The sequence below is a fragment of the Cibotium barometz genome, chromosome 5, assembly GCF_041138505.1.
Source record: "Cibotium barometz isolate CiBa-2024 chromosome 5, ASM4113850v1, whole genome shotgun sequence".
NCBI classification, from domain to species: domain Eukaryota; kingdom Viridiplantae; phylum Streptophyta; class Polypodiopsida; order Cyatheales; family Cibotiaceae; genus Cibotium; species Cibotium barometz.
In genome coordinates this window covers 40747605-40771099 of record NC_141050.1, presented here as the reverse complement: position 1 = coordinate 40771099, position 23495 = coordinate 40747605, and the positions used below count along the sequence as shown (strand labels likewise).

At 45.8% G+C, this 23495-nt stretch overlaps 1 protein-coding gene across 3 annotated transcripts in view; it reads left to right on the top strand.

Annotated features, from left to right (window-relative positions):
* LOC147638492 (OTU-like cysteine protease family protein) overlaps nucleotides 1-19872 on the top strand; it is a 117368-nt gene extending 97496 nt beyond the window's left edge. For all 3 annotated transcript variants that reach the window (XM_086798404.1, XM_086798403.1, XM_086798405.1), the window contains exons 5-9: nucleotides 17555-17646; nucleotides 17734-17796; nucleotides 17983-18101; nucleotides 18182-18257; nucleotides 19314-19872. In XM_086798404.1, the coding sequence (XP_086654530.1) occupies nucleotides 17555-17646; nucleotides 17734-17796; nucleotides 17983-18101; nucleotides 18182-18257; nucleotides 19314-19370 (407 nt within the window). In that variant the 3' untranslated portion in view covers nucleotides 19371-19872. The remainder of the gene's footprint in view (nucleotides 1-17554; nucleotides 17647-17733; nucleotides 17797-17982; nucleotides 18102-18181; nucleotides 18258-19313) is intronic.
* Nucleotides 19873-23495: the final 3623 nt, after the last annotated feature.

Sequence of the window (23495 nt, the reverse complement as noted above, 5' to 3'; positions counted from 1 at the left end):
AGTTGGTCTCACCGCTAGGGATACTCGGGAGTGGATTCTAGACAGTGGTGCTTCCAGGCACATGATTCTTGCCCGAGAGTTATTATAGGATCTTCGAATGCAGACCAGTGAGGGTAGGTTGGAGATTATTCCGATGGCAGAGGGGGGAAGCATTCCTCCTGGGTTCTTTATGTTCCATCTCTTGGCTTTCATCTTTTGTTAGTGCATGAGGTTTGCAAGATTGGCATGCGGGTGGAGTTTGATAAGCATTTTGTTGTTCTCCGGGACAAAGCAACAGGCTAGGTTGTCTGGGAAGGCGGAGTGGAGAATGGGATTTACAAACTCTCAGGACTCTCTTCTCTGATAAGTACTTAGCTTGGTGATTTGTGGCATTTCCTTTTTGGTGAGGGGGCAACAGAGGCCAGATTGACTAGAGGATATGCAGCACTAGGAGGTCTAGAGAGGATGTGCTCACAGATACAGTTTCAGGAGCCATGCACTAAGCTGTGGCTTTTTGACACGCTGGTCACATCGGCTATGCTATATGGAGTACAGATTTGGGGGCCTAGCCTAGATCGTCACAGTTGATCAGGACGCACATACGATGGATGGAGATCGATGGAGAGACCACTTGTGTTCATGATCTCCAGGATGATTCGGGCTAAGACCTCGGTACCCCATGAGATTATCAGAGCCGAGATGGGAGCACCACCGATCGTAGTCGAGGCTCTTGCCAGATCAGTGTCCTTCATTCATAGCACCTAGGAGCTTCCCCGACACCGGTATGCACGACTTGCTTTAGAGTCTTCTCATTAGCTAGCCATGGAGGGAGACACTTCATATTGGTATGCAGAGATAGCATCCTGGTTTGAGCTCCATGGGTTCAGTTTAGACAGACTTCCACCCTTCCAGTACTCTCTGGAGGCACCCTCTCTCACCTTGACACATTCTGAGATTAGTAGAGTCATCAGACAGGACCTCATTCAGTTGGACACTAGGAGGACATGGCTAGAGCCCTCATAGGAGTTGGGGACGAAGATGGCTTTCTATAGAGACCATCTTCTCCACACCACTGAGGATGGCTTTATACTTAGACCGAGCTACATGGATACCCATCTGTCTCATGGATTGAGGTGCGCCATTGGGTAGATCCGCACCTCTTCACATCAGTTAGAGATAGAGACAGGCAGATTTAGAGGCATACCGCCAGGGGACAGGATTTGTCATATTTGTTGGATGGAGCTAGAGACGGAGGAGCACTACATCTGTCGTTGCACAGCATATTATGAGATTCGAGGGCGCTACCATTGCCTTTTCAGAGAGAGATTTGGACCATTGGCTAGAGTCATGGACTATTGCGATCAGCGATGCTTGGGTTTTTATCTCCTGGAGATCCGCAGGCTCAGAGAGTCCATTATCAAATGCAGACGCCCGACTGGCAGGGAGTCCACACAGAGACAGATTACTGACTTCTTTAGAGAGACTACCCGGAAGGACACACAGCCGACAGCCCAGCAGTGGGCACCCCGTGGGACTCTAGTTGAGAGAGCTATCCAGTTGGGCAGATCTAGACGCCCGAGGGCTCGCGGATCCTGACATCGGGGACAGTGCCTACACCGGAGGATTCAGAGCATCATTGCAAGGCATCGGGCTTGTCCGACCAGGCATCTCACTATGGCAGATATCCAGGCCATCCGGCAAAGACCCATGCTAGAGCTCCTAGGATGATTACCACTCCAGCCATATACTGTTGTACTCACTGTCACTTTTGTACTCCCCCATATTCATGTATTCATGTATCCATGTACTCATATAACCCATTTTGACTAGTAGCATTAGCTTCCCACTCTCCCTAGTTGTTGCTTCCAGATGCTCCCTACTGATGTATTGTAGGGCTAGATACTTACCTTGAGTTCTTTCTTTTCTTTTTCAGATAGTGTATCAGATGTCACATGCTTGTAACTTTGGTCTCATAGGTCACTTTGGCCTTTTGAAGACGTTAATATAACATTTCATTTCATTCTCTCCTACAGTTCTGCATTTCTTTTCTCATCGGAGTTTGTCTCATTTCCACTGCCCATTCCGACAAATAGCGGATTTAACATCCATCTGAAAGACCGGCCATCCAAAATGAGCAGCCAAGGCTAATGGTGGTATACATGGCTGTAGGTGCAAACGTCTCATCAAAGTCCTCGCCAGCTTTCTGAGCATAGCCATGAGCAACAAGGCGAGCTTTGTCCTTATCCAAAGTACCATCAGAATGAAACTTGACTTTGAAATCCATTTGACACTGATGACTTTCCGATGTAATGGGCGTGGAGCTATCTCCCAAGTTTGGTTCTGCTCGATAGAAGACGTCTCGGCTTCCATATCCTGTTTGCCATTGTGGCAAAGCAAGGGCCTCCTCTGGAGACTCGGGCTCATCAATATCTTGTAGGGTACTTATAAGAGCATATTTCATGGTATGACCGGAAGAAGCATGCCGAGAAGATCTTCGAGGTTTGGGAGACGGAGCAGATGCCTTAGAATGCAACTGGCTGTCAGAAAGGCAAGAGTCCTGTAATAATTTTTGGACCCACTGGGGTGGACCAGACCTCCTCTCTAATCTGAAAGAAGAAGAAGGTACTGATTCCCAATCATGGCTATCCAAGTCCTAAAACTAGCAAAAGCATCAGACTTCCGAGCCAAAAAACATATCCATACTTTCCGAGTATAATCATCCACCAAAAGCATGAAGTACTTAGCCCCTCCAAGGGACTCAACCTCCATAGGCCCAGCCAAGTCTGCATGTATAAGCTCGAGCTTTCGTGTAGCTTGCTCTGGAAAAGCATCTCTCTGATGTTTGCCCGTTATGCAAGACGAGCATATATGTGGTAGTTGACGGAGCTTAGGTAAACCAAGAATCAACTACTGGGAAGAAATATTCAGCAAAGCAGAAATAGGTACATGACCAAACCGTGAATGCCACAAAGAAGTCTCATCAGCGGAGACTAACGCATGAGAAGGAGAGAATAACTGATGGATATGAGAGTCGGATGAGGGAATCTAAGAGGAGAAATTGGTGATTTTGCAGAGGCCTCCATCATGAACTCCATTGGCCACAACCGAGAGTGTCTTTCTATCAATGACCTCAACCACCTCATCATCAAAATAAACTCCAAGTCCCTTCCCAGCATCCATGTGAACTAAAAACAAGTTCTTTGAAAGCCGAGGCACATGTAAAACTTCATGGAGAGTAGCAGAGGAACCAAGAGAAACATTACCAATACCAAGAACCGATAAGGAAGAGTCATCTCCAATGCGAACCGAAGAAGAGACAACGGCTGGTAATCCTTCGAAATATGTGAATGTTTGGTCATATGGGCGGAAGCACCGTTGTCACTGACCCACTCAACATCTGTTGGTGTGTCACTAACCTCTGTGGAAGAAGTTATATCTATGATCAGGAGGAAAGAATCTTGTGGAGAGGTAGGGGGAGAATCTGTAATTGCCATGTATGCCACTTTGGCATTGCCCTTGTCCTTCACCTTTTCCTTGCCTTTGTTCTTATCAAAATCCTTGTCAGAATCCCAAGAGTTATCTTTGGCTTTGGTTGCCCGAGAATTGTCACGTCGTCGAGCAAAGCATCATTCCTCCTTATGGCCTGATCTGCCACAAAAAGAACACTCCAAGGTTTGTTACCTTTGGCCTTTGTAGTATCCTTCTTGCCCTTTCCTTGGGTAGCTTTGTGGTTTTTGTTGTTGCCTTCTTGTCCTCCTTTGTTCTTGCCCTTATCTTGGGCAACAAAAGCAGATTCCGACATTCCTTTGCCTATCATCAAACACTTGTCATGAAGATAACTCACAACTTCTTCAAAAGATAGAAAGTAAATATGTTCTTTGAAGGAATCAAGAGAGGGAGGCAATTTACCAAGCAGCTTGGGGATCAGGTTGTTGATTGAGCTGAGCTCCCATATTCTTCAAGTTGTCGCTTGATGCGAGTAAAGTCCCCAATCTTAACAGTGATATTGTCAGATCGGATGGAAATCTTCTCAAGATCCGCCTCCAGCTTGGCAATCTTCACGGAAGAAACATTACCAAACCTCCTCTGAATTTGGGGATGAAGAGCAGTGCTGCCTAGGGCTTTTCCTGCTCAAGCTTGGCAAACACAGGGACATATTTTTGTGAGAGCTTAGGCCTCAGCCACCTCGCACGCCAGCCAACCATTTCCAGCTTCTTCCGGACCCAACTCATCAGCTCTAGATCTAGGACGTAGCTGAGGGAGACCTCTCGGCCATACTCATTTGCCCCATGTGATGTATTGGAAAGTCGTATACCATCTATTGGGGGCTGATGCTCCTCTCATGTCATGTTCCTTGTATTGAGATTTCCATGGACATTTTTGTATCATTCCAACGAGAGTTCTATTTTCTTTTATGTTCCATGATGAGATATGCCATGGACATTATTTTATCACTTTGGTCTCATAGGCACATTGGGTCTTTAGTAGATGCTCTCTCTCTCTCTCTCTCTCTCTCTCTCTCTCTCTCGCTAGCCTCTACACACATTGCACATGGATCACACCCCCGGAGCTCCCCACGAAGATGCACTTTTACAGAGACCACTTCCTCACACTCACTAAGGATGGATTCATCCAGCAGCCAGGCTACTTGAGTGTTCACATGTCCCATGCCATGCGGATTGCGATTGGCTAGATACGGGTTTCTTTCCACCACCTCAAAGTGGAGATAGGAAGAGCTGAGTGCATCTTCAAAACCGGAAAGCTCGTACGGACACCCAAAGAGGAGAGGATCTGTCGACTATGCCACACAGAGGTTGAGACGGAGGAGCATTACATATGCCGCTGCCCAGTATACTATGAGATCCGTGGGAGGTTTCACTGTCTATTTCGTGAGGGATTCGATTCTCTCTCCAGGATCATTGACTTCCAGGACCAGTGTTGCTTGGGCGTCTTCCTGCTTGAGCTCCGCAGACACAGGGACACCTTCTTGAGACACAGGCCCCAGCCACCCCGCCCCCTCCCTCGACAGCCAACCATCACTAGTTTCCTCCGGACCCAGGAGGTGGAGGACACCGACACAGTGGATCTTGTGGACCCTCCACGAGCTGCTCCGGACCTACCTCGTCCGAGAGGAGTTACCTTGGACCGAGCCTCTGCACTCCAGCATGCCCGACGTCCTTGACGTCCCCCGTTGGCCATGATCACCTCATCAGCTCCATATCCAGGACATGCTCCACCGCCATCGAGCTACCTTTCCAGGTGACATAGCTGAGGGAGACCTCTCGGCCATATTGGTCAGCCCCATGCTTGACATTTTTGAGAGTGGTATACCATCTACTCGGAGCTGAGGTTACTGCCATGTTTTTATGTTCTCAGTATTCCATGACGAGTTTCCATGGACAGTTTTTTATCATCCCAGTGAGATAGCTATATTTATGTTTTCATTCTGTTTTATTTTCCATTCCATGATGAGATATGCCATGGACATTATTGTATCACTTTGGTCTCATAGGACCATTGGGTCTTTAGTAGACGCTTAATATATCTCTCTCTCTCTCTCTCTCTCTCTCTCTCTCTCATATCCAGGAGCGGCTAGCTCACTTACACTCACACCCGGAGATCATGCTCCGAGGTATTTTTGCCTTGCCATCGCCTATGTATCACATATTACACTCCCATTATGGTATTGGTTGGAGCTAGATAGATCTGCATTGCATTCTTGTATACCCTACGCATATAGGTTGCATACTGAGCCTCTAGCAGTAGTGCTCCATCCCTCCCCCCCCTCCCCCCCCACTAGCTCAGTACTTTCATACTTTTTTTCATGTTCATTTTGTCCTTTTCTGGACATCCAGAAGACATTGACAGTTGTACATTGATTTGTCTCATAGGTCGAGTTCGGCCTCTAGTAGACGTTAATACAGCTTTGTGTGTGTGTGCAAGCGCCCTGTTTGCGTTGCCTGCTGCACCTTATTCGCTGCATTGCTGTCTGTGCCTCCTCTCTCTCTGCAATGGCGTGAGCATCCTCGCGCCCTCCTCTGTTCGTGCTGCGCGCTGGTGGCCCTTGATGTGCTGCGTCCCTTCGATGCTGCTGTAGTGCGCACCCGCTGCCCTGGCCCCGCCGCCTCCCTTGAGTGTACCGTGTGTCCGCCTCCCTTTTCTCACTTGCCCTTGCTCAAGCCCCCAAGGCAGCAGCTAGGGGGGAATAGCCACAATGAACCTACAGGAGCTGGAGGCATACATCAAGACAGTGGAGGACAACACCAAGAAGTTACTGGGCGAACAAAAGAAGGTGATGTACAGGGTTCTGAACCGACATGAAAAATAGTTGGAAGGCCTCCGCAAGGAGATACAGGGAAAGAACAACAAGATTGAAGAACTGGCAGCCCATTTGAACCACCAGGAAGAGGTGATTCAGATGTTGAAAGAGACCCAGCTGCAACAAATAGGAATGCCAGAGGCTTCCCCAATGATAGGGAAACTCCGGGTAGAAATGGAAGCCCTAAAGGCTACGGTCAATGATAGGAGTTCTCACAGCTAGGGGAAGTCCTCCTACTCGGGGATTTCAACGCCAGGACGAGAAGTCAACAAGTCCCACTACTCGATCTAGACACCTCTGTCAGACTACAGGAGCTGGACATCACTGACACAGGGCTGCACCGATCATCATAAGATTGTGAGGAGGTCATAGTGTATGGGAGATATTTCTTAGAGCTGGGAGCTGCACATGGTCTTGTTATCTATAACGGGATGTCCCGATGGCCCTCCTCCGGCGCCCTCACCAGCTTTCCTCACTCAAGAGGTACTAGCACTGTGGACTGTTGAGATATTGAGCTCATCTAGTGAGGCGGTGGACACTGATGACCCGCCTGGGGGATAGGTCCAACATTTATATCACTGGCATGGTTGGTGAGATCATGGGTGATATGCGGCCAGTGGGATGACAAGTTGTGTGACAGTCATTCTAGAGACTGGCATAGTTATAGTGTCAGCTCATTTAGTTGGGTTCACACTATAGAGAACCCTAGTATGTATTTGGTTGAGTACCTTTTCATATAGTGTGTACTCTTATCTTTGTATATGGTGTGTTGAGTGTTGTGTGAAGAAGAAGAAGATTTTCAGCCTCTCACCTTGTGTGTTCTCTTTTAGGGTTTTGTGAGTGTGTGTGTGCTTGCAAGAGCTCAAGCTCTCTTCTCCTCCGCATCTTTTCATGGTATCAGAGCGTGGTTCATGCTAAGGACTGAGCTGCAAGCAAGAGAGGCACAGGAAGCGGTACGAGGGTAAGAGCTTCATCTACTCTTCCCTATTTGTGTTGGCGACTACACCCTTGTCGGGAGCTCTACGAGAGGCGCCGACAAACGATCTCTGATTGACAAGCTTTCTTCGGACGCGACTACATCCTTGTCGGGAGCTCTACGGAAGGCACCGACAAACAATCTCTGATCGAGGAGCTTTCTTCTCGGGAGTAAAGCTATAGGGCAACTATATTGTCCTATCGGACGTTATTTTTCGGGCGCGTTAGGACCTTCGTTTTTCGAAAAAGAGGCGATTTCGAGCAACTGCGGGTAAGTTATCGATTCTATGCAGAAGTCTATTTTAAGAACTGCAGGAAGACAGATTGGTTGTGCAGACATTTTGTGTGCTGCAAGGAGGTCAACAGTTGCCATTGGGTGTATGTAGGCACATTGAGATCACCGGTTGTGACATTTGAGTGTAGTATAGTACCGTTGCAGAAAATACAGCAGTTTGTGCAAGACAAACCAGAGTGCTATTTCTGGTAAATTTGTGTGTATGGCAAGATGTCAAATGATGGCATAAACCAGATTGTTGCTGAGAAGCTTGATAAGAATAACTTCCATGCTTGGAGGTTCAGGTTGATAAATTTTTTGATGGGAAAGGGTTACTGGGACTACATAGAAGGTGAGCATAAAGAGGCACCGGAGATACCGGAGATCAATCCGACTGCTGCAGACGTGAAAGAGTTCAAGGATTGGAACCAAGGAGCTAGAAAAGTTATGTATTGGCTCTCTATCAGTATACAAGACACCATGATTGGGCACATACAGGATGCCAAGTCTCCCAAGGAGGTGTGGGATACCTTGGTAAAACTCTATGAAACGAATATCAAGGCACGAAAGATACAGTTGAAGAATGAACTTCATACTGTGGAGAAAAAGAGTATGTCTGTGAATGACTATGCATTGAAGATCAAGGGTATTGTGAAATCCCTTGCATCTATTGGTGTTTCAGTAGATGATGATGATAAGGTGGAAGTCTGTCTACGTGGTCTCGGGCCACAATACAAGGCGTTCAAGATGTCTATTCAGACTCGGGAAAACATTCTCAATTTCACAGATTTGGTATTAATGTTGATTATAGAAGAGAAGAGCTTGGGTGAAGACCAATAGTCTTCACAAAACAAAAACAGCTCAGAGTAACAGGCCTTCTACACAAGTTCAGGAAGAGGACGAGGTAGAGGAGGCCGTGGACGCGGCTAAGGAGGTGGCCGAACAATCAGAATTATGGCCAGCAGCAGCAACAACAGTCCCAGAATTCACAACAACAACAACACGTAGGTGGAAGAGACCAATTCAGAGGCAGGGGAAGTCAAAGAGGTCATGGAAATTGGCAAAGGCAGTATAATGATACACGTGGATGCTTTTATTGTAGTAAGCCTGGACATGTGCAAGCAGATTGTTATAAGAAGCAGGCTGACATGCAAAATGGGAAATTGCAGCAAAACAACTATGCATTCTCGAGCAGAAACAATGAGGATAATGAAAGGTTGTTTGTTATGCAGCATGTTGTTAATGCCATGTCTGAAAATGTTGAAGCAGCTCATAAAGATGATGTATGGTACGTTGATTCAGGTGCTTCGAACCACATGACAAGTCATGGGGAGTGGTTCAAGGAGATGAAAATCCTTGGAAGACCAGGTTTTGTGGAAACAGGGGATGACACTGCTCATCCAATTGCCCATGTTGGAGATGTGCTATTGTCTATGTAGGATGGCAAAGTGAAGTACCTTGGAGATGTACTTCATTTTCCGAACATAACAAAGAATCTGGTTTCAGTTGGCCAGATGATTGAGCAAGGTTTGCAGGTTCAGTTTAACCCTGAGTTGTTATGTTGAAGACTTTAAAGACAAGTGTAGGCTGGTTGCAAAAGGCAATAGAGTGGGCAGAATGTTTACATCGTATGTAAACATGCCTGAAGTGAGTGCTGCGATGTTTGTAAATGGTTCAGGAATTGTTGCAGACACAGACATTTGGCATAAAAGAATTGGACATGTGAATGTGCAGAGAATGAAGTCTATGCAGGCTAAAGAAATTGTGACAGGGTTGCTAAAGTTTAAAGTTGAAGGTATGCAGAAAATATGTGAAGCATGCCAATTTGGAAAGCAAACAAAGCATGTATTTCCACGTGAGAGAAATGTGAGCAGAAATACACTAGATGTTGTGCATTCAGATATATGGGGTCCTACCATAGTAACCAGAAACGGTGTTTCCGCCCTTTGGAAACGGTTCGGCCGTTTCCGGAAACGGCAGACCGGCGGAAACGCCGTTTCCGTATAATTTTTTTGGGCAGCCGGCATGTCGGTTATTTTGTAGTTTTTGAACCATTTAATTTTGAAAATTGGCAGTGCCACAGTGGGCACCTCTGACTCCCAAGTTTGATGATCATTGCTGATATGTATGATGTATTATGATCACAATTTGCAGCTCGCTATGTATGCTTCAGTCTTCAGCCTTCAGTTTTTTATGGTTCACATGAATTTGCCGCGACATCATACATGTCCATTATCTACATTCTGTTAAGTGTTATGATTCTAATGTCCACTTGAGGCTTTGATGTGTCTTGTTTGAGGTCTCTATGCATGTTTTTTGCATCTCTTGACATAAGTTTATTTAATAGGATGTCTCTATGCATGTTTTTTACATGTCTAAAATAAATTCAAAAGAAACTCCGTTTCTTGCCGTTTCCGACCTCGCGGAAACTCGGAAACACCGTTTCCAACCCGGTCCGAACCGATCGTTTCTGCCGGTCCAAGTTACTATGGGTCCTACGAAGACCATGTCTATGGGAGACTGCAAGTATTATGTGACATTTATTGATGGCCACACAAGGAAAGTGTGGGTATACTTCATGAAGGAGAAGGGTGAGGTGTTCACTCATTTTCAGAATTTCAGAGTTATGGTTGAAAAGTAAACAGGGAAATATGTGAAGTGCCTAAGGTGAGATGGAGGGGGAGAGTACATCTCCAATGAGTTCTCTGAATTTTGGAAGAAGAATGGTATTCGGAGACAGTTTACATGCTGATACACTCCGCAACAAAATGGAGTTGTCGAGCGGAAAAACAGGCACATTGTTGAGATTGCGCGAGCATTGATGGGAGAGAAGAATATGCCGCATAGCTATTGGGTTGAAGCTATTTCTACAGCAGTTTACATCATGAACAGGACTCCAACTGCAGCCATACATGATGTAACTACAGAGGAGAGGTTTACTGGCAGAAAACGTGATTTGTCTCATCTGAAAGTCTTTGGATGCATTGCATATGTGCATGTGCCAGATGAGCTGAGAACTAAGCTGGATCCAAAAGTTGAAAAATGTGTGTTTATGGGGTATTCCCTTGAGCAAAAGGGATACAGGTGTTATAACCCTGCTACACGTGAGTTGAGGGTAAGCAAGGATGTTGTTTTTGATGAGATGAGCAGTTGGTATGCTGCTGAAAAAGAAGCTGTTGGGGCTGATGTGAGTGGAAATGTAGTTGCAGAGAATGCAAGTCAGCAATCACAGTCTTTGAGTGGACCAGGAGAGTCCTCATCTAGTGGTTCAGTTGATAGACCATGGAGTGGCAGGGTGCGTCATAGTACGAGTCCTGCAAATGTGATTACTACATCACATAAAGGCAAAGAGAAAGTGATTGAGTCTCTTAGTATGCCTGACATTTCTGCAGGGCATTCTCATGTTGATGGAGAGTCTAGTGGCTCAGAGATGAGCCTTGATGAGGATCTTCGGATACCAGCTACTATGAGAACACCTGGTGTAAAGAAGGCTATAAAAGCCATGAATGCAAAGCTGTGAAGATCTGGGAGAGTGAAGAATCCTGTGCAGAGGTTTACCTATGATGGTTATGTGGCACATCACTATGCATACATGGGAAAAGTTGTACAGGTTGTAGAGCCCACATGCATTGATGAGGCTGTTGGAAATGTGTGTTGGGAGAAAGCTATGGACGAGGCGATGGATGCACTATATGGAAATGAGACTTGGGATTTAGTGCAATTGCCTGAAGGCAAGAAAGCCATTGAATGCAAGTGGGTGTACAAAGTAAAACATAACAGTGATGGAAGCATAAGCAGGTACAAGGCTAGATTGGTAGCCAAAGGATATGTGCACACATATGTCATTGATGATGAGAAAACTTTCAGTCCAGTTGCCAAGATGGCAACAGTGAGAGTTGTGATAGTAGTGGCTGCGTCAAAGCAACGGTCTTTACATCAAATGGATGTAAAGAATGCATTCTTGCATGGGGATTTGTAGGAAGAGGTGTATATGTTGCAGCCACCTGGTTATGAGAATGTGAGTCACCCCAAGCATGTTTCCAGGTTGAAGAAAGCCTTGTATGGCTTAAAACAAGCACCAAGAGCATGGTCTGACAAGATTTCTGAATATCTTGTCACTATTGGCTTTCATGTAGCCAATGCAGATTTCTCGTTGTATGTGAGACACAGTGATAGAGGGGTTGTGCTTGTTGTCATCTATGTAGATGACCTGATCATTACGGGGGACCATGATGCAGAGATTTTTGATGTAAAGATCTTGCTTAGACAGAAGTTTGAGGTGAAGGATCTGGGGGAGCTCAGATCTTTCTTGGGCATTGAGGTGATTAGGTCACCACATGGTATTGGATTACTGCAGAGACAGTATGGCTTTGACATGTTGTCCAAGTATGGTATGACAAGCTGTAAGCCTATCTCAGTGTCATTGGATCAGAATGGCAAGTTGAGTGCAGATTCAAGAGAGATTTTGGAGGATCCTACTATGTATAGGCGTATAGTAGGAAGCTTGATCTACATGACGATCACCAGGCAAGATTTGAGCTATGCTGTTGGGTTGGTGAGTGAGTTTATGCAGATTCCTCGAAAGCCGCATTCGGATGCATTGAGACGCATACTGAGGTATGTGAGGTCTACTTTGCATTGTGGACTATTTTATGAAACTGGGACAGAGATATGTGTACATGGGTACACAGATGGTGATTGGGCTGGTTGTATCTCAGATAGAAGATCTACTAGTGGCTTCATGTTTTCTTTGGGGAGTGCTGCTATGACTTGGAGCAGCAAGAAGCAGCCTACGATTGCTCATTGCTCTATCTAGTACAGAGGTGCTGGCAGCATGTGAGGTAGCTTGGTTGAGAAAGCTACTTGCAGATTTGGGTCTATCAGTGGATAGACAAGTTGTCATTTTCTGTGACAACATTAGCAGTATACAGTTGGCTAGGAACCCAGTTGTTCATGCTCGCAGAAGCATATAGAGGTCCACTACCATTTTGTCAGAGAGAAGGTTTTGGCAGGAGACGTTGACCTTGTTTATGTCAGCACACAGGATCAGGTAGCTGACATCTTCACCAAAGCATTGGGTACAGAGAAGCTCCGCAGATTCAGGGCTTCGCTTGGTGTACATGAGATGGAGTTGAGCTCGAGGGGGAGTGGTGAGATATCGAGCTCATCTAGTGAGGCGGTGGACTCTGATGACCCGCCTGGGGTATAGGCCCCACACTTACACCATTGGGATGGTTGGTGAGATCATGGGTAAATGCGGCCAGTGGGATGACAGGCTGTGTGAGCCATTCCAGAGATTGGCATAGTTATAGTGCCAGCTCATTTAGTTGGGGTCACACTATAGAGAACCCTAGTATGTATTTGGTTGAGTACCTTTTCATATAGTGTGTACTCTTATCTTTGTATATGGTGTGTTGAGTGTTGTGTGAAGAAGAAGAAGATTTTCAGCCTCACCTTATGTGTTCTCTTGTAGGGTTTTGTGAGTGTGTGTGTGCTTGCAAGAGCTCAAGCTCTCTTCTCCTCTGTATCTTTTCATGGGCTACCTTATGGGATCTCCGGCTTTGACACACCTTCTCCCCGACTTCTCCATCCCGCCACCCCCTTTTGAAGTTGACCATACCTACCACTCTTTCACTCTTACCGGCACACCACCCGTCCCTCCACCACCATCCCCCATCTCACATTATACTCAGGTCCTTTTTGATCACGAGCTTGACCTTGTTTACTTCAACCACATCTACCACCAACTCTAGGATGTGGAAGGTACTATCCCCCTATCCGCCCTCATAGCACAGCTCACCACCATACTCCACACATCCGCCACCGCTTCTTTCATCTGCACGCGGCGGCGGTCTACCGCCAAGCCACCTTGCGGTTCCATGCCCCAGAACTGTTGGTATGATGATGAATGCCGGGCCACGCGCTCCTGTCTTAAGCATGAGGTACGGATTGGGCAAATCACGAAGCGCCAAGCGCAACGGATTTCTCAACGGCTCACCTAACGCAAGAAACAGGAGTTCTATGCTCGGAAAGAGGGTGAGTTATACCGACTTTTCTTAGGGCCGAATTGCAAAGAGGCGTGGAGGAAACTCCGAGAACATCGCCCTCCCACACCTATCACCTGCCCGGACACATGGCACTCCTATGCACGCTCCCTCTATCATATCCTCCTTCAGCCATCCCTACCCCTACCCTCACCTTTAGATCCCCGTTCCACCACCTCCACCTTCTTCACAAAGGGCATGGTCCTCAAGGCCATTCGTAGACTACGCAATGGGCGAGCCAAGGATCATGAGGGCTCACTGCCGAGTACATCTTGCATGCCGGTGATACCTTGGCGCCCCTACTAGCCTACATGTTCAATAGAGCCCTTTGTGAAGGATTTCCACCCTTTTGGTCCACCAACACCATCATCCCCAGAGATCCACTTGATCCTAATAACTACAGGACGATCATGATTGGTCACACATTGGCCAAACTCTATGGATCAGTGCTAGAGGCGGAGCTCAGTTCATTTGCAGAGAGCCAGGGATGCAGAGCCTCAGGACAGGCTGGCTTTCGGAGGAGCTACTCTATCCTTGACCACATCTTCACCCTCCATGCCATCATCGAGGAGGGTAGAGCACGACATCAGAGGATTTACTACTGGTTTGTGGGTTTCCGCAAAGCTTTTGATACTGTACCCCAAGCCTGCCTCCTACTTACAGGAGATCGGAGTCCCATCTGACATGGTTTGGAGCATCATCGCCCTCTATGAGTCCGTCACCGGATGAGTGAGAGCCCCAGGAAGTACATCACATGAGACTTCCAGCACTATTCTCTCTTCCACTCTTTTCGGCCTCTACTTTGATGAGATCTCGAGCTTCATTGATGGATTAGGCAGGGTTGGTCCCACAGTGGCAGGCATATTAATCCCCATACTACTTTATGCAGATGACATCGTCCTTCTCTCAGACTCAGCCGAAGGGCTTCAGAGATAGTTGGATGCCTTACATGACTTTTGCACTCAGCAGGACCTTTCTGTTATCCTTGGTAAAGCCAAGGTAATGGTCTTCAATACCTCTCACCCCTTCACATCCAGATTGAGCTTCACATATAGAGGGGATCCTGTGGAGATTGTCTCGTCCTATGTCTACCTTGGTGTCACTTTCAGTGGCCCACGCTTTACCATGGTTCTCGCAGCACATGCCAGAGTGATGCGGGGATATGCAGCCTTGAGCTTCCTTCAGCGGCATGCTTCCAGGCACATTTCCAGGAGCCTAGGACGAAGGGTTGGCTTTTTGACACCCTCATCACACCAGCCTTGATGTATGGAGCAGCCTTCTGGGGCGAGATTTATCTGATGAGGATTGGCAGCGGGTTGAGAGGCCCCAGGTCATGATGTTCTCCCGTATGATCCGCAACAAACCATCCGTCCCACACCAGATTATCCAGGCAGAGTTTGCTGCAGCCCTGATGGTAGTGGATGCACTCTTCCAGATAGTCACATACCTCTATCGCATCAGTTACATGGATCCCCAGAGGTACCCGAGGCTTGCCCTAGAGTCCTCCAGACAGCTAGCACTTGAGGGCCACTTTGGAGTATGGTATGCACTAGTTTCCACTTGGCTCTCAGTATATGGGCTCTGCATGGACCGCCTACCCCCCCTTTAGTATAGTTTGGACTCCCCTTTTCTCCGGTTGTCTCACGAGGATACCAACCGGGTTTTCTGGTTAGATCTTCTCAGCCTTTACACACATTGCACATGGATCACACCTCCGGAGCTCCCCCCGAAGATGCACTTGTACTACAGAGATCACTTCCTCACACTCACTGAGGATGGATTCATCCAACAGCCAAGCTACTTGAGTGTTCACATGTCGCATGCCATGCGGATTGCGATTGGCGAGATATGGGTTTCATCCCACCGCCTCAGAGTGGAGACAGGTAGAGCTGAGCACATCTTCAGAGCCGGGAAGCTCATACGGAGACCCAGAGAGGAGAGGATCTGCTGACTATGCCACACAGAGGTTGAGACGGAGGAGCATTACATATGCCGCTGCCCAGTATACTATGAGATCCCCGGGAGGTTTCACTGTCTATTTCGTGAGGGATTCGGTCCACTCTCCAGGATCATCGACTTCCAGGATCAGCGTTGCCTGGGCCTCTTCTTGCTTAGCTCCGCACACACAAGGACACCTTTTTGAGAGAGTCTCGGTCCCAGCCACCCCGGCCCCTCCCTCACCAACCAACCATCACCAGTTTCTTCTGGACCTAGGAGGTGGACGACATCGACATAGTGGATCTTGTGGACCCTCCACAAGCTGCTCTGGACCTACCTCGCCCGAGAGGAGTTACCTCGGACCGAGCCTCTACACTCCAGCGTGCCCGATGCCCTCGGGCCCCCCATCGGCCATGATCACCTCATCAACTCCTGATCCAGGACATGCTCCACCGCCATCGAGCTGCCTTTCCACGTGATATAGCTGAGGGAGTCCTCTCGGCCATAATCATTAGCCCCATGCTTGATATTTTGGAGAGTGGTATACCATCTACTCGGAGTTGATGTTGCTCTCATGTTTCTATGTTCTTAGTATTCCATGATGAGTTTCCATGGACAGTTTTGTAGCACTCCAGTGAGCTATGTTTATGGACATTATTGTATCACTTGGTGTCATAGGCCCATTGGGTCTTTAGTAGACGCTTAATATCTCTCTCTAGATTGCATACTGAGCCTCTACCAGTAGTGCTCCATCAATCACACCCCCCCACTAGCTCAATACTTTCATAGTTTATTTCATGTTCATTTTGTCCTTTTTTTTCTGGGCATCCAGAAGACATTGACAATTGTACATTGATTTGTCTCATAGGTCAAGTTCGGCCTCTAGTAGTAGACGTTAATACAACTTTCTTTCTTTCTTTCTTTCTTTCTTTCTTTCTCTCTCTCTCTTAGGGTTATGCCAAAGGACAGGATATGCTAGCTCTATCACATAGAGCCCGAGACAGAGGATCATTACATATGCCGATGCCCTGTATACGATGAGATTCGGGTGAGGTTCCATTGGCCTCTTCCGAGTTGGGTTCGGACCACTTTCCAGGATCATGGACTTCGCCGATTAGAGATGCCTGGGACTTTTTCTTCTAGAGCTCCGTAGACACAGGGAGTCATTAGTGAGATCTAGATCAGGTGTACTTGCTCAAGGACCAGCACAGAGAGCTCTCACCGACTTCTTCCATACCAGTACTCCGAGGGCCAATCCACCCATCATACCCAGACCACAGGCTAGTGGAGGAGCTCGGCCGAGAGGTGTGACACTTGACAGAGCCACTGAGTTATGCAGAGCTTGACGCCCCAAACCCCATGGCCCTCGCCCATGGCCACGCCACCACAGGAGGATCGGGCCCATCATCTCCCATCATCGTAGGATGTTCTCGCGCCAGCTCAGTTTTACCACCTTGAGCACCATGTCACAGCGGCCCATGAGGGATGTATTAGGGTGATATGAGAGCTCTTTGCTCATGTACCCAGATCAGATTTTATAGTTCTAGATTTTTGTTATCTTTCTTTATTACTATTTTGTACCCAGGATGATGTACCTCTTGGTCTCATAGGTCATTTTGGCCTTTTGAAAACGTTAATACAACTTTATTTCTTTCTTTTCTTTCTCTCTCGCGTGCATGTACACGCGCACACACACACTTTTTTTTTTGTAAAGCTTCATGTCATTAATTACAGGTGGGAAACCTCAAAACGAGGAAAACCCACACACACACACACACACACACACACACACACACGTAGACACCCCCCCACCCAAAAAAAAAACAAATAAGCTCAATTAAGAAATGTCTGCTACTGTTGGGTTGATTCTCATGGGGAGGGGCTAATTTTAGATTTGACATTTTTTTTTAAAATTTGTGCTTTTCTCCTCATATATTCTGTCATTTGGTGACTTGTGAGTTGGCATTCTCATGTGTCAAATTTGGTCTGTATCTTATATATAAGAAGAATAGTTTTCACATGCAGGCGCCATAGAGCTAGCAATATTATCCGAATATTATGGGCGTGAAATTGCTGCCTATGATATTCAGACAACCCGCTGTGATCTTTATGGCCAGGTATGTCTCACTTTTAGTGGTCAATATATGATGCATGGTTTGTTGGTTGTCTCTTCAACTCCCTTTGTTTATTGGCAAATGCAATAGGACAGAGGCTATGGAGAACGTGTGATGCTGATATATGATGGCCTTCACTATGATGCTCTTGCTGTAAGTGAAGAATGAACTCCCTTAGTCTCATAAATTTTCCTTGGTGGGGAGTTTGATGCCCATCTATACATAGGAGCAGTCATGATGGGGGCTCTGCACGGCAGTGGTGGATGGCCCCATTCTCTAACTAGCCTTAGGTTTGGAAGTGATATGGTCTTTTAATTGTTGGTGTTTATGGTCTTGTAGATGACTCCCTTTGAAAGTGCCCCAGAAGAAGTTGATCAAACTATCTTTGCTGTTCATAAAGATGGGACAATTGGTATTGCTGCTAAGCTGGCTGAGAGGCTTGTTCAGGATGCCCACAGGTTTGCTATAAAGCTCATCCCATCCTCATTTTGTAGGTTTATGAGGTCTCTTGACTCTTAATCTTGAATGCTTGATGCAGGAAGAGGAAATTTACAGATACATCCAAATTCACACTACGATGTGGTGCATGCCAAAAAGGAGTTGTTGGCCAGATGGTAATCTTGTATTCTTTTTGCCATGTAATATGGACTGCTCTCAGTATGGGCTCATCCTAGAAGGGGGGCAGGGTGTCTAGTTATATATATACCAGAGGGATGTATATCTGCCCAAATGTCATTTTGATGGCTTTGTGCAGCTCCTGGCCTTGTAGTGCTTGTGGCTGCCCCTGGTACTGAAGTCCTGGTAAGGTGTCAACGGAGAGGCCTAGTCCGCATGGTCTGAGTAAGGTTGCCTCCCATAGCTCCCCTCTGTGCTGTGCGATAGTATTGGTACATAATCTATTTAGAGAAGTATGCCAGCTATGGTAGAGGCCTTGCAGGCTGTCACCCTGTTCCTCATACCGCTATGTAACTCTGGTCGTATGGGGATCTAGAAAGGAGCAGTAAATCTTATGTCTTGTGTTTCATCTCAATGATGGTATGAAGACTCACGAGTAATCCAGCATGAAGACTTGCTGAAAGATTGCTTGGCCCATGTCTTGCACTGCACTCACTCAAGTGTGCATCTTTTGCTGATCTGGCTTGGCCATGAGATATCCAATCATGTTGGCCTAGCAATGTTCTGAATTATGAGTCTCTTGGCTTGCAGATGGGTATGAAGTGCTCTCTGACCAGGTTTAAGGGAGGCCCGAGCAAGTAAATTCATTGAAAAGTTGGACAAGGATTGGTATGAGGGTCTTACCACTATGAGTGGATAATAAGCCCTCACAATTTTTCAACTTCCCATTTTCAAGTCAGTGGGTGGATCTGGTGGGTCCAAGTATCAGTGTGTATAGATGGTGAGTTGATGCATACATTGAAGAGTTTCTGTATAGGCTTTCCGTACAGCTGAATCAGTGAGGGGGAGGCTCCTTTGCAGAAAGAAAGAAAGAAAAGATTGTTAACGTTGTCAAAAAGAACACGACTGTTCATGAGACCAGATGTATCATCAAAATATCAAGCTATTATGCACAATGGCTGAATCAAAATAAAACAGGAGAGAGAGAGAGAGAGAGAGAGAGAGAGAGAGAGTATTTACACAACTGGAATGACAATGGCTGGTCGGATTTGCAGGAGGCTGTTGAACATGCTAAAGAAACTGGACACACAAACTTCCAGGAGTTCAGATGAACAGTAGCCGGTTTGCTCTGGGGGCTCTAGAAGTTAATTTCCAACTGGTCAAGGAAGAGGAGGCTCCTCTTGTAACAATTTGCCCATGCCAATTAATTGTGTGCAAATTAATTAATTATTCAATGGATGATTTATTCTCTACTGCAATGACTTTATGTTTTGTCAATTGCCAATAAGCAGTACTCGACGTTGAGCACTTAGGAGTAAGCACTTAGGATGTTGTGTGTTAGGTTCTTGTGAGCTCCTTTTTGGCTGTCTGGGGTATGACATCCTTGTGTGTGAAGTTCAGAAAACGTTTCGGGTGGTGAGAGATGGCCTGGTTGCTTTTCAGTCAGATGTGGTAATGAGGCCATTTTAAACCAAGAATACTGCTTTGCTCCACAGTGCTTTATGCCTTGTTTGTGGATGATCTGAAAAGCGAACTTGTGCAGCATGACTACATTGTTTTTGAGGTTGGGCAATGCTTCACGATTCACATAAAATGTGAAATTAATTGCAATTATTTAATGTCAGAATTCTAGTACTCAAGGTCAGACATGGTGCCTCTGTTTTGGTAGTGGTGGAGGCCTTTTTGAGTGGAGGGAACATAGTTTGGGTATAGATTGTCAAGTTGATGTTTACTTGTGTGATCCTAGGTGTCCACATGCACATTAAACTGTTACCTACTGCTTGGGTGTGTGCAAGCTCAGTGGTGTGACACTGTCTATGTCTTGAGGCCTTGCCTTCCTTTATCCTACTGAATTTGACATCCAGCTTGGTGGGGCAGAGTAGAGTTTCAACAATCACTGTTCTTGGTGGTTAATTTGTCATACTTTATTACTACAGCACCCTTGTATCTATAAAATATTGTTGAGGCGTACAAGATGCTAAGCATTTGATGAATAAGAGAAGTCATTTGTGAAGATGGATGGGAAAGGAATTGAGAATCTATCAGGGGCATTGTACACCCTAAATGGCATGTGACATGTATTGGCAGCTGGGAGGATGCTGTGCTTTTGTGGTGATGTTAATTCTCATAAGCACATAACAAACCTTGGGTGTGGTCAAATCTAATGGATGGAGGTTGTTTTTTAAATGAAATTGAACTTGAGAAGAGGTCTTCTTGGTACGTTTGCATGTAGCATCTCGGCAAGTTACATAAATAGAGGAAATTTCAAGGTGAAATGAGTTTTTCCTCCATGATTGTGATATGGCGATGGCGGTTAGTTTCACCATAAGATAAAGTTGGCAACAAAGGCATTTTTTGGATGCAGGTAATGAATTGATTTGTAGTTGCTAGTTGCAAGATGGTTACTTGTGGGGGACCTCATGCTCCAAGTTTTTTCCTTGTACCTATAGTTACATATCCTGTCCACATGCACCTTGCACTGGAGTGCTATGTGACATATTGGCTCTACATCAGTGCACCATTCATCAGTAGAATTTGCCTTTTGAGGAATACTTTGTTGTATGCCGTGGTCCTTTGTGAGCCCTAGTTTGGGACATGTCAGGCGCGAGCTACGTAGGTGAGTCTCCACACCCATAGAGAGTCTGCGTGTGTCAGTCCTCTTAACCCACTTCGAGAATTTATCAGATAGTGCATGTAGTGTCAGTCCTAGAAATAGGTATGCTTCAGTAGCATTTAGGTTAAATGCATGGCATTGTTTATGGGCTTATTTTGGCTTGTCCAAGGGATAATCTCAACCCTAGGCAACAGTGTGGGCCAGTCGACCAACACTGGAGCAAACATGTATCCAGTCAGTCAGCATTTACAACAGGCCGATAACAAGATTTCAGTGAGCCTCCAGTCGGCTAGGTCTTAAATTTAGCATTTTTAAGAAGAGTAGCATTTTAACTAGCATTTAATGCTAATTTTGTCCAAAAGCTATTGGTCGACATCATTTGTGTGGCCGACCGGTAGCCTAGGAGCATATAAATGCAGTGTTTTAGTCCCCACTAAATGATATCATTATTAGGGAAATTCAGCATCAGTTGCAAGCAGATTCCAACCATATGTGCATCCGTCAGTTTTGGGGCTGCATAGTGTTCATTGAAGAGCTATTCAACGAAGCTTGGACAACATCTAGATCAACTTGCGTTTGGTTTACATTGTCCTTGTGTCTGGTAGTCCTCAGCCATCATTCACTCTTTGTAAGTTCTCCAAAGAATAATATAAGCAAATACTCGTGCTTGCAGGGGGGCCCTTCAATGGGTAAATTGGGACCCAATATTGTGTCGATTCTACTTTCTCTGTCTAAGTAGAATTGCATAGACTCATGGGTATAAAGAAGGCTTGTTGTGCGTTATTACGATCAACCTCTTACATCGTACATTGGTATCAAAGCTACAGGTTATAACCCAACTTGGGTATCCTAAAGTGAGAGCATTCCGTGGATGGAAAAAATGCGGCCAAGAAAAAATACCCAGGCTTCCACAATGTCAAGGGAGACATCGTCACCAAGTTACTACTAAGATATTGAAGAAGAATTCTATAGGGAAGACACCTCTTGCAGAAACGATTCCGCTAAGCAATTAAGACTTCATTAGATTGCTCTTGGACAAAAACAGGTTACTAAGGCAACAAATTGAAGCCAAAGAAGAAGCGGCACAAGAAAAAAAATCTAAATAAGAGGTTGAAAAAGCTAAAGAAGCGACAGTTGAAAAAGCCAAAGAAGAAGCAGAAAAGCCCAAATAGCTCTCATAATTGGACAGATTATTCCTTCTCATGAAGCGATAGTGGCACAAAGAACGACTCGCCAAAGAAGCTCACCGTGAGGATGAACGAAGGGCCTAGGATGCTAAACACAGGGATGAAGAAGAACTAAAGCGGGCAGACCAAGCTACCCAAGAAAGGATTAATTGTGAGGCTATGCAACTCCAAAATCAGCAGTTGATAATCGCTATGCAGCGAATGTTTTGTCTCTCCTCCCTACACTAGCGAACCAAGGAGCAAGTTCCTCCACCACCCCAACCACCATCGTCATATGAGCTCAACTGAACTTCAGTAAGTATGATGGTAAGTGTGATCATGCTGCGATATTACAATTCATTCATCAATTTGTCAAATATATTTTTCATTCGCTAAGCTTTTAGATCCACAAGATCGAGTCCACCTAGCGGGACCTCATCTTTTAGGCGAAGCGATCACTCGGTGGCAGCATTGGTGGAGTCTACATGTAGACTCGTTTATAGGGGCTCCATAGTATGTGTGGGACACCTTTGTATCCGACCTAAAGAAAAGGTTTCTCCCTCCACAATACATGACCAACCTTGAGGATGAGTTTTACAAACTCTCCCATAATGGGTCACCCATACTAACTTACTCTAATAAAGTAATCACGTCAGCAACACAGTTAGGTATATCCGAGGAGGATAAATTGAAACAATTCATTAGAGTTATGGATACGAACATTAGGTTTACTATACATAATTTTGAGCCAAAGTCTTATGACAGGGCTCTCAGTCTTGCTCATAATCAAGAAATGATGATGAACGAAGGTAAGCCCAAGCAACCCCAGTCTAGCTCCAAATCTAAACAACAATCATCCACAACCCAATAGCCATCATTTTATGCCATGGGGTTTTTACAATTGTGCAAAAATTGAGGCAGTTTAAATGTTCATCATAGAATGTGTTTACATCAACCCTTGAAATTGTGTGAATGTGTATATATATATATTTTTTGTGTTCAATGCAAAAAACCTACTCTACAACCCATTTGGTAAATTATCCTATTCTCTTCACAAGGGGGTGCCAGGGGTTCACTTCCAAGTTACTTGGTTTTGGGCTTAGTTTGAAAAGCCCCAAAAAGAAATAGGACTTGCCCACTCTTTGCTAGCAATGATGCTAATAGAAAGCCTGCTCCCTTTGTGAGTGCTAGCACAACTTTGGTGGCTCAGCAATCTTTTGACTCCTGATGGCTCCTATCATTCTAAAAATCCTTAACTCAGTGTATGTAAATGGACAAGAATGGGCACAACTTGCCACAAAAGAAATCCATAGAAAATTCATATGGAGAGAGAGATTCCTATTCATGGCTATGTTGCGGTTACATTCCTATTCATGGCTATGTTGCGGTTTGCGCAACAACCAAGTTCTGTTGTTGACACTGTTGCCATACATCAATCCACCAACACGGGCTCGCCC